General features: G+C 37.8%; 1 protein-coding gene across 2 annotated transcripts in view; it reads right to left on the bottom strand.

The window, feature by feature from the left end:
- Nucleotides 1-3,543: 3,543 nt before the first annotated feature.
- man2a2 (mannosidase, alpha, class 2A, member 2) overlaps nucleotides 3,544-12,077 on the bottom strand; it is a 33,484-nt gene continuing 24,950 nt past the window's right edge. Inside the window, exons 20-24 of one of the 2 annotated variants that reach the window (XM_048157684.1) lie at nucleotides 11,725-11,858; nucleotides 8,516-8,593; nucleotides 7,750-7,944; nucleotides 7,448-7,561; nucleotides 3,544-5,710 (exon numbers count right to left, since the gene is read on the bottom strand). In XM_048157684.1, the coding sequence (XP_048013641.1) occupies nucleotides 5,558-5,710; nucleotides 7,448-7,561; nucleotides 7,750-7,944; nucleotides 8,516-8,593; nucleotides 11,725-11,858 (674 nt within the window). In that variant the 3' untranslated portion in view covers nucleotides 3,544-5,557. The remainder of the gene's footprint in view (nucleotides 5,711-7,447; nucleotides 7,562-7,749; nucleotides 7,945-8,515; nucleotides 8,594-11,724; nucleotides 11,859-12,077) is intronic. The other variant, XM_048157683.1, reaches the window with a different exon arrangement.

The raw sequence follows: 12,077 nt of genomic DNA, 5'->3' as shown, positions 1-12,077 counted from the left end.
GAGCTAGTGCAAAATGAGCATTTGTGTTTAAAAAGTGTGTATATATGTATGTATATATATATATATATATATATATATATATATATATATATATATATATATATATATATATAGTAAATAACCAATTGTTTTGCTAGATAAGACCCTTATTCCTCGGCTGGGATCTTGTAGAGACCTTTGAAGATAATTTATTCATTTAAACTGCAGTTTGGACCTTCAAAATCCTGGAATGTTTTCCTCAAAACCTTAATTTCTTTTCGACTTAAAGAAAGAACATGAACATCTTGGATGACATGGAGAGGTGAGTAAATTAAAGGGAAATTTTAATTCCGAAGTGAACTAATCCTTTAATTACATTTATTATCCATACTTTTTGAAATGTTTAAAGAAATGGAAGTATATCTACTGTATTACCAAAGGTGTCATCACTTTGTGCTTGAACTACTACAGGATCAACCTACCGTGGATAAATGTGTCCACTGAGCTCGTCTCAATGCATTCTGGGATTACCTTATACATGCATTACATGAATTCGGACTTAAGAGTAATTATCTTAGAAAGCAGCATAATGTCGCTCGGAGCACCGAATGCACGCCTGTGATGCCTTAAAATGCAGTCTCATTAGACGTTTGCCATTCTCAGTTATACCAGCATTTGGAAAAACACAATGAGGGCGATTCATTTTAACAGATCTTTCAGCACTGCATTAAAGCATTTAACAGTTTTGTTGCTGCTGTCAATACTGCAGTCATTAAATTAATTACAAACATCTGTTGCATTTGTGTTTAATGCCATTTAAAAGTACTTGAATATCTGTTGAAATGTTTTTTTTTTTATTGATGCCAATTTGCCATAATTCACATGGAGACACGCACCATCAGTCTAAATTAATAACACACACATTATGCATTTCGCTACATGAGGCGTGCAGTGGCGAATCATCAATATTTCATGTGTACTTTATAAGATGGCCTAAACTTTCAATGTTTCCATGACGGCAGAGGAAAACTTACACAGACTGTTTTTTATTCCAGCTCCCTAAAGAGGGAGGAGAGATCTAGTTTATGGAAATGGCACATTTAAAATGCTTTCCGTAATTAGTTCAGCTGGGAGGAACTGGATCTCATATTCAGCACTGGAAGCTTCTGCCTACTTGGCATTATAAGTGAGACTGAGGCTGCTACATACATACTAATTGAGCAATAAGACAGAAATATGGATGGTCCAGCTACTCCTGAGAGTGATGTCATGTTGTTTCTCATCTTCACTGCTCTTCTAAGGGAATATTGGAAATATATTTCCACCATGCTCAGCTCACTCCCATTGATTTGCCATCCAAACGTTAATGTAAGAAGCATGTCTTTGACTAATGGTACAAGAATCAGTCCTGCCGTCAGTTTGCAGTGTTGTATTTTTACTTCAAACGTTGCAGACATCTGCAGTGTGCACTTTATTATCCTCCTTAGATGTTCCACAATCGCTTAATAGGTTTTATCAGTCTCGTTAATGGGTCGAACGAGAGGCGCAGATCTTTAGTTCCTGTGAGACGAGGCACTATTTCTGTTCTTTTGAAATGATTCTATTAGGCTGAATGTAATGTATTTGTCATGTTCTTTGAGGAAAGGCTCAACGTGCTCTTCAGAGGTTCTGCTGACATTCAGAACAAGTAGGTGGTGCTGGATTGTTTGAACTGATGCTCGACTTGCATCTGAAGCAAAATCTAAGGAACTGTGGAGCTATTGTTAGTATGTTTATTCAACACCTCATAAGTATATCAGATGAGGTGCTATTGAGTTCAGCTTAATTCTGTAATAAGCTTATTACTTATTTACTCTCAAATTTGCTTTGATCTTATTGCAGGGAAATCTCAGTTCCAAACCTGTGTTTTTAATTCTTTTTGAGCACATAAGATGTTTTGAACAATGTTCACAACTGCTCTTTTTCAGAATGAATACAAGAGCTGTCAAGCTCCAAAAATAACAAATGAAGCAATATAAAACTGCCTCATGTATTCCAAGTCTTCAGAAACCATATGATATATTTGTGTAATTGTAATAACGAGACAGAGAAACAATATCATTGGAATTGTTTTTAGGACATTTTTTCCAGCTGATGAATGATAAAAACAGAGAGCCAATCAGAATCCACTCAAGAGCTTTAAAGCAGCAGATGACAAAACCGCAGCACACGTGGATGCTATATAATTATTTTTGATGTGAATGGGTCTGTAAATGGCATAACTACAGCATGCACTTATAATGAAAAGAACATTATTGTGCAGACACTATATAGTTATCGTTGATGTAAACGGGCCATTAGTATCTATTTGCGAAAAATCTCTCGAATAGCATTTTCACTTTCACATATTCAAAAATTGTGTTTGGTTAAGAGACATGCAAGGACCAATCATTGACATGAAACATTTTTGTGTCATTTATGAATATTATGAATACATTATTTTCAATGGTTTTAGGCCTTAGATTAAGCCAGGATTAGGCCTTAGTTCAATTAGGATATTTAAGTTGGGGGGGAAAAAACAAAACAATGACACTTATGTAATTTAGGATATGTCAGTGTGAGTTGCTTTCAGATAAAACAGCTCAAACATGCATTTTAGTCTTGGACTAGCTTTAGCATTGTCTGTGAAACTGGGGGATAATGTCTTAAATTTCATTCTGTTTCTCATAGAATGATTTACAATACAGCGGAGTATTATGAACTACTTTCTGGAGCTTTTTGGTCATTTTCACAGCTTGACAGCCCATGGTTACTGTTATTTGTTCATTGTGTAGGAAAAGTACAGCTTTGACATTCTTTTCATTTTGCGTTCCATCTGGGAAAGAAAGTCATGTGTATTCAGAAAAAATATGAGGGTGAGCGTAAATGACAGCATTTTCATTTTTGTCTCAACTAATCCCTCAAAAACGTCTCCATCTTTATCAGCGCTTCTCTCATCTTATTAAAGCTCTCAGTGGCGAGATTGAGTTTTATTGCCATCTCAGCCCTCAGACTTATTAAGAAGAATAACCTCTTTCTCAAATGCATGGGCTCAGGGAGCAGGTCGCCCTTTTAGCACACAAACCCATCTGCTGTGGAGGAAACCAAATCTGGTCTCAACTGAGCATGAAAGGCCATCTAAAATATATATATATATATATATATATATATATATATATATATATATATATATATATATATATATATATATATATATACAAACAATAAAGGCCAGTCTAACTTCAGTAGACCTGTCAGCTCTGTGAGAAGACAGTGGTATTTCCAGCTCTCACCAAAGGCTGTTTGGTAAATCAGTACCCGATATCCCAGCTATCACAGAGGTTGTTTAGATATAAAAAGCCACATCTCTTGTGGGCTTTTGTTAACTGAACTCAACATTTCACACCCCACGCCTCCTATTTAAGCCACATTAAATGGCAGACAACTCCCTACTGCCCCCTGTCTGTGATTCAGAGCATAAGACATCTGGCAACAATGGGAAACCAGTGCAAAATATCTCTTCAAAATGTGTACAACCACCAAGAATCACTTTTTTTTCCCAAGTGTGATCTTTATTAAATGTCCACTTAAATGTCTTTGCATTTGCTTGTATGAGTCATTTATGAACACACTCTCAATAGAAAAAAGAAAGAAAAACTAAATAAAATGAAAACTGAAAACCTTTTCCATCTCAGAACACACAACACAAATAAAGGACATCTAACAAAGATATCTGTCAGAATGGAAAGCATATGCATAGGAAAAACAAGCATGGCAGTGAAATGCACAGACAGAGAATTTGAAGCGGAAGAAACCAAATTACAGAGGGGAGAACATTCTGGAATAGCAAGCGCGCCCCGCGTTGGGCGCCAAAATCTGTTCCAAAGCAATCGGACAGACGTTTGGCACTCCGTACTTGGAGTTCCTCCTGAGGGGAATTATCTTCCTGATAGGACGCTTTTCTGGAACTTGATTAGCTGGAGAAGCCAGCTGATGGTCTGACTGATGTAAATGGACGTGGGCGCACTACAGAGAGATAATCAGGGCTGGACTTGAAAGTCAGAGAAGTGAGAATATTTTTCTGTAATTTAAATCAGAGAGACAGTACAGATTTTCCTGGATCAGACAGAGACAGGCAAGACACGAGACGACACGATAGGTTGATGGACAGACAGCATTTTCATGTTCAGAATTGTCAGATTCAAGCAAACCAAAGGTGACAGACAAAAGCCAGAAGAGACGACTGAGATGGCTCTGCTACACATTACGGATGGGTTTCCTACAGCGAGATAAGGCCTAAATGCATTTTCATGTGGGAAATTGGCTAAATCTGACCAAAAGGAACCCGTCACTACCCGCACTGGTACCTTTACCTGAAAATACTGTGAGAAGGTATATCAAGCGAATATATCAATATCCGAATAAGCTCATAGACTGATCTAGGTCTTAATAAGACAAATGCTGCATATCTTTAACATCTGATCCAGAACGGCATTGAAATACGGCTCAAACCTGCATATAATATGACAAAATATAAACGCACATTCTGCGGCTTGTTGCTATGCCAAGTAACACATTATGGAAAATGGTAAAAATAACAAAAATGTGTTGCAGATAAACAGCTAACTTATTAAGCAGCTTTATTCATTAACAGAAAGCACAAAGGAAAAGGAAGGAAAAATCGTAAAGCTCTTACTGTGTGATTTGAGTCATAACCTATTAAAAAAACCAACCAATGAAGGAGCCATCTGAAGACCTGACCACTGTTGGATCGTGGATGTCTTCTGCTGTCAACGAAGTGTTGCGAGCCATCCTGAAAGAAAGAGAGCTGTAAATGCCGCGTCTGTTACAGCACTGACAGCCTTCGCAGGCCGAGCGTGGTGATTGACATTCATAGAAAAAAAAAAACATGTGGCCGTCGAGCATAGGCAGAACTGTCCACAGTAGAGAATAAAGAACTGCGTGAGCTCAAACGACAGTGACACAGATTCAAGCGTAGCTTCCAAGGCTTTAGGAGTAAAAAACAAATAAAATGGAGAAACAAAGCAGCAAGAGAAGCTTCACATATTGCACTGAGTCCCACAGTTTTGTATAGATCCAGTTGTGAATGTAATTTGAGATATTTACATACAGTACGGACTCGAGGGATGACAGCATGATTATAAAGAATGTGAAACGGTCAGCAGTTCCAGCCAAAGACAAAAGGGAAAAAAACAAGACAACATAGCTAAAAATAACGGTCAGCTGCTGGAATAAAAAGATGTTGACCGATTACCGCTCTGACTGATAAAATCTCACAAAAAAAAAAAAAAAAAAGCCCGGACATTCTTATCTCAGCACCCGGACCGGCTACCAAATATGACTTTGGCTGGAACGCTCTCATCCTCATGTTTTTCCCCCCGTTTTGAGGGTTTAGTTAGCGCCTTCGTGTTGATTCAGATACGTTAAGTCTGGATAAACGATCTCCGAAAGAGTCTTCTGCTCATCCAGCTGTGGCTCTCTGCTTTAGCACAGGTTCCGAGGGTCCACACGGAGAGCCCGGTTCTGGTGCAACGTCACTCTAGCACAGCTTGAGCTTGTAGGCGGAGATCTCCATTGGCTCCAGATTGATGGAGGAGTCGTTAGAGAGCGGAGGCTGAGAGTGCATCAGAGACAAAGACATGGGCTGCAGGAGCTGAAGATCCAGCCCACGGAACAGGCCAGAAATGGAGAGCTAGGAAGAAAGATCAGAGACTCAGATTAAGAATGACTAAATATAGCCTTTATCAGACCTTCATGCATCCACACACACACACACACACACGTGTGTGTATGTACTAGCACAACTCTCTTTGTGAGGACCGGTTTGAGTTTTAGACTACTGGAGTGAGGACAAAGAGAGTAAAGTGAGGACTTTTTGGCCAGTCCTCAATTTCTGAGACCCCTTTAAAGGCCGGTTTGGGGGTCAAGACTTAAGGTTAAGGGTAGGTTTAGAGTCAGGGTTCAGGTTAGGTACTACCAGATGTGACACCGCAATGCGATAAAAGGAAAAAAGATAAATCATCATTAGAAGATAAGAGTTTTTGTCCTTACTAGCCACAATGGCGACACGACGATTCTATTTTGGAAACGGTTTCTATTTTTCTGCGACGTCGCAGCTGGAACACAAAGTATGGCAATGATAATCTCAGGTACTGTTTATGTGCTTTATTTAATGTTAAAAGTGTCTAATGCGAGTTTGAATATCTTTTTGTGTGACTTTATAGCCGTACTGAAAGCAACATTTGACAATTCACCTCAGATCTTCAAAATAAATTAAAGGAAACAAAAACGTTCAAACTGTCAACTCATTGTGAGTGTATTCTATGACAAAGATTGTTTCAGTAATTCAGTTTGTATTTTTAATAATGTTAAAATGGTTTATTATTCATGAATTTGATTGTGTGCTTATCCGAGTACCGGGAACTTGCAGAGAGAGCCCGATGATTGGCTGTGGTTTTTGATTGACTTTATCGCGTCTCATAGTCGCGTCGCGTCTGGTATGGATAGACAAATTGTTTGTCGCTGGAATTTTATCGCATCGTGTCTGGTTAGGACACCGTGTTAGTTGTGATGAGTAAGGTTAGGGTAAGGAGCTAGAGATTTCATTGTGTCAACAGTGTTGGGGGTAACGCATAACAAGTAACTTGAGTTACGTAATCAGATTACTTTTTCAAGTAACTAGTAAAGTAATGCATTACTTTTGAATTTACAACAAAATATGTAAGTTACATTTTCAGAGGTGTTGTGTGCACTGTGTGAACATGATGGTTATTGTAGTTCTAGACTAAATGTGAACAAGTATTTTCTCATCTCACTTGCACGAAAACATTCAGTATTCCTCAAAATGAATAAAAACAATGAAATGCAATCTAAGATTTTTATACAAACCTGTAATAATTAACTATACTAAATTAGACAGATAGACTTTATGCATTTAATCTCACTTTATTAACCAATGATCCAATTCAACCATATAATAATAAAATTACTTTAGATTAGATTTAGAAATAAACTTGAACTTCCATCTCTTGTATCCTATTCTTCTTTAATCCAGAATGGCAGCACAGCTGAAAGGTTTGTTTGAGTTGCGCCCTCTACTGTACAACCGTAAATATGTTTTTCCTTCAGTCTGAGGTTTATTAATTTCACTTGCCAAAAATATAACTTTTTTTGTTGTTATTAAAAAACAAACAAGCAAGCCCAGGTGAGAAAAAGTAAAGCAAAAGTAACGTAACATTACATTTCATTAAAAGTAATTAAGGCAGTTAGTTACTTTTTTTTAGGGAGTAATGCAATATTATAATGCATTACTTTTAAAAGTAACGCTGTGTGTCAGTGAATGTCCTCACAAGTATAGATGTACAAGAATGTGTGTGTGCTCATTATTTTGAATCAATTAGTTAAACTAGTTCTCTCTAAGGACACTGACCTGGCCTTGTGTGGTGGAGCAGTTAAAACCAGGATTCTGGGCCTCCAGACCACAGTCCAGGCCCAGTCGATGGAGGAGCAGAGCCGTATGGGGAGATGGAGAGTGAGCGTCCTGCTGATAAATGAAACGATATGAAATAAATGTCGATGAAAATAAATCTCCCACCAAACACACCCACAATAAAACCACCAGACCACAAGAGCTCAAACACTTAAAGTGTGATTATTTTTCCAAGTCCTCATCAGTTTCTCAGCAGGTGAAATCAATACAGACACTTTTTTTTCCCCAGGACACTCATTTACCAGGCTTTGGATGCTCCTGAGGTTCAGCAGGTGGAAGTCACAGGGCAGGGTGCCAGCCAATGGAGCAAAGGTACGCATGGGTGGCACGCCATGTTTCCTGGGCAACACAGGCAGTGCCAGCACCTCGTGGTTCAGGATGGTGGAGGTCATGTGACTGAGCAGTGACGGGAAGCTGACCGGTCTGCTGTCCACCGGCTGGAAGACAAAGACGTGCATCAGGAAACGCACAAGTAAAGCGACTTGATGAAAGTGCACTTACCTTCACATGACATACTGTGACCGCAAAAAGAATTTGGACACTTTTGGGGTCACTATATGAGATGAGCTCAACTCAGATTCTGCCTCTACATACTACTGATCTACTGCCTGTTATATGATCCACCTTATTTTTTAATGCAAAAGCAGGCTATTTTCTTTGAATATGTGAGACTTCCGATTCAATTAGCCACTATAGGCAAGTAACTAGAAGAATAACAAAGTGCAGTAACAATAATTCAGTAAACGGACTGTTTTTCTACAAGTAAAATAACTGGAAGGCTTCTTGAATGTGTATTCTAGTTAGCAATGGCCTTGCCTGCTTTTACATTAAAAATAAAATGAATAAAAGGTTTGGGGGCTCAGCAGCAGAGGTATAGATAGCGGACAGGCAACGACCTTTGGCCTCTTAATCCAGGTGGAAACCTGACACTTGTTGCTATGGTAACAAGCTGAACTAGGGCTCTTCAAACTGCTATAGCACTATTCTCCACCACTGCGGTGATGTTACCTCTTGCTGTCCGTCTCCTAAAATACCTGCAATGATTTTGTTTATCATGTTGGTGACTTTGGCATAGGAGCCAGCAGGCTGCATGCATGAGGAGAGAAAGACATGATGATAAGTGATAGACAGACAGGAAACAAAAAAAAACAAAAAGAGGTAGTAAAATGCATGAGGAGGGCTTGATGAGCTGTAATGAAAGGAAACACAAGGGGGAGCTCTGTTAAAGCCCATTCCTATTAAATTATTATCCAATATAAGACACTTTATTATTTATAATCTTTCAGGCGACAGCATGATTTGAATAAAAATATATATTATTTAAATCAGTTTGAGTCGCCGTGTAAAACTCTGAAGCGCATTAACTATTATTACACACTTGCCAGCTTTTAGACACTAGTCTCAGAACCACACTGTCCCTGGAGCCTTCACAAAGCTCTCATGAGTAACAATAGAGAGCCCCCTACAGGCCGCTGAATGAAATTAGAGTTTATATACGGCTCACACTGATAAAGGACACCCATGTTTTGGTATGCATAACAACATCTCTCTTGTGAAGCCGAAATTGCAGGCTCCAATTAGATTAATCAACTGATACACAACTGAAGCCAGTGAGAGTGCACAGGTTTTTATCAGTCAGCCAGGAAATAAAATTGTATTAAAAAAGGTATTGGGCTGCACTTCTGAAAAAAAAAAAAAAAAAAAAAAAAATTGTCATGGTTTGTCTCATCTAATACTTACTAATCTAGCACCCAGTAGCATGTAAACTACATTGAGCTTCGAGCATAAAGCTGTATAACAATCAATGTTTGAGCGTTGATTATTATTATAGAAAAAACAAATAACAAAACTAACCCCTACCCCACAAAAAGATTTTTTTTACTTTAAAAGAAGATATTATAATTTCATTTTAACTTGTTTTAATTTAATTTATTCTGTGATAAGCTGCTTTACATGTCTGTCAGGCAAAGGCTTCCTGTCTAAGTAACGTGTAATAACCTAAAGTTCGAGGAACAACTAGTCATTGTTTTTGTCATCTAATTCTTAAAATATATATTTAGTTTAGTTTGAGGCACTTATTAGCAAGTAAACTCTGTTCAGTATGTAATTTTTAATTACTATTATTACTGAAGCTTCTTAAATAGAGTTGGGTATCGTTTGAATTTTAGCAATTCCAATTCTGCTTATTGATTCCGGTTGTTATCGATTCCAAGTTTCGATTCCAATAAGGTAGGGAAAAAAAAAGTCAAACATTTAGAAGCTAAATATCATGAACAGAAATCAGCAGCCTTCAGACCACTTACACTAGGAACTTTTGGCTCTATGTTTTTACCAAAAGTACAAACTACACTAATATAAATTTCAAATAAAGTGAGTTAATAAAGTGAGATTAAATGCAAAAAGTCTATCTGTCTAATTTAGTATAGTTAATTATTACAGGTTTGTATAAAAATCTTAGATTGCACTTCACTGTTTTTATTCATTTTGAGGAATACTGAATGTTTTCGTGCAAGTGAGGTGAGAAAATACATGTTCACATTTAGTCTAGAACTACAATAACCATCATGTTCACACAGCGCACGCAACACCTCTGAAAATGTAACTTAGATATTTTGTTGTAAATTCAAAAGTAATGCATTACTTTACTAGTTACTTGAAAAAGTCATTAAAGATAAGTAAACAGTAATAAAATAAGAACAAATAAACAAATTAGAAATACAAATACTGTAAATATAACTGGTAAAATAACACTGGATAATTTTCTTTTTATAAATAAAATACAGATTAATCCTTATTAAAGTTACAAAAGTTATTCAGTCAAGATCAGTGAATGATTTTCTATTTCTTTTGTAATTTGATTTACATTAAAGCTGCAGTCTGTAAGTTTTGCCTCTTTGTCGTCATTTCTGTTTGAATCCTGCAATTGCGGCTATTTGCGCACTTATCTTTACATGGGTTGTGCATCGGCATGGCAGATGAATTGATGTTTGCTGTCAGTCACCACACTGGTGTGGATACTGTACTTCTGAATCACAGATTGTAGTCTTGGAAATATGACCAAAATAAGAATTTTCATCAGAAAATGTCAACAAGTAAGTAACATTAGCCACTTTTGTTCTGACCAACCTTGGGTAAAAAAAAATTACAATAAATCAATAAATCATGCTGCCAGTGGTGATTAAATCTAATGATTGCTTTACCCGGATCACGTCAAACCATGCAAATTATTATTGTTATACTTTGTTCTCAAATCGTTAAATGTTAACGACATCCGCATTGCGTGACTGTGTATTTATTGTGTATTAGCATTACCTGTAGATTTCAATTTCTGTAGCCACTCCATAGTCCGAAGTCTTTTGCTTTTGACTACGGGTGAATCTCCAGTTGTCACTGATGGTTGACATTTGGACCTTTCTGGATTACATGATTTAGCCTACTAGCTGGGACTCGTTCTTCATGTAAATAGACGTGGTGTAATGATGCAAAGACGAACTGCTGCATGCTCAAATTTACCGCGGAAGCCCACCAGTACCACTCGATTATTACAAGCGTACCATTGTGAATCGGGCTAAGGTAAGGAGATAGTTTTGAACATTGGCTAGTTATGTACTTGCTCAAAAATTGATTCTGGATCATTTTTAACCCCAAAAATTTACGGACAGCAGCTTTAATGACAGATAGATGGCAGCAGGTTTATTAGGCTGCTGTCACTTTAAGACCGAATGCACGGATCCATTACACTGTTACACGCGTTTTCTTTCTACAACCATTTACGTTAATTTAAGACAAAACCGACTGTGTTTACAAGGATATTTTGTGTATATTTGTCTGTTTGGGTGTAGAAAGACACGAAGGAGAGCACAATTCAGTATTTGTGCATTATATGAGAGGAACAGCACTCAACAGCCGTATTGAGTTCTCTTTCACATCTTCTTGCGCTTGAATGGTTTAAAATCACATTAAAATGCGCACACAGGAATCATTAAGTGGAATCTAAATCCGTGTGTCTAATCCAATCACCGGTTCTTGGAAATTTGGAACTGGTTCTAAAATGAAACCGGTTCTCAATACCCAACCCTATTCTTAAATGTAATTTTAATTTGTGTGATTGGTTGATTTACATCAGTCAGTTGGCGGTTTTTGGTTAGAATAATTGTGTACTAATCCAAAGTTTGAGTTTGACATTTCCTTCATATCTTTGTCCAATCAGAACTCACATTTCCACTGCTGCTCCTCCTCTCCAGCAGAAGGCGGAAACGGTTGGCCGTTCGTTTGTTGTCCTTCAGGCCCTGCCCTAAACCCCTGTTATCGTCTTGCATCAGTCTGCGGTCTAGGATCACCTCCAGCTGACCTGTAGAAGATGGAAAGAGCATAAGAGGGAAAGATGAAGAGGGAGAGGAGGATAATACGATAGAGCGAGGCAAGGCATTAGACAATACACTCACTTCATCTTCATTATTGGATACATTGCATCAAATCAATACAGAACCAGAGTGCTGTGTCCCACTGTTAGTGTTTTCCACCTCCCTGCCGTCTCAGTCCCTGATTCATGTTCCATCCTGCTAAGAAC

The sequence above is a fragment of the Megalobrama amblycephala genome, linkage group LG15 (assembly GCF_018812025.1).
Source record: "Megalobrama amblycephala isolate DHTTF-2021 linkage group LG15, ASM1881202v1, whole genome shotgun sequence".
In the NCBI taxonomy this organism is placed as follows: Eukaryota; Metazoa; Chordata; class Actinopteri; order Cypriniformes; family Xenocyprididae; genus Megalobrama; species Megalobrama amblycephala.
Note: the sequence above shows the minus strand (reverse complement) of the source record. Positions and strands in the feature narration are given on the sequence as shown.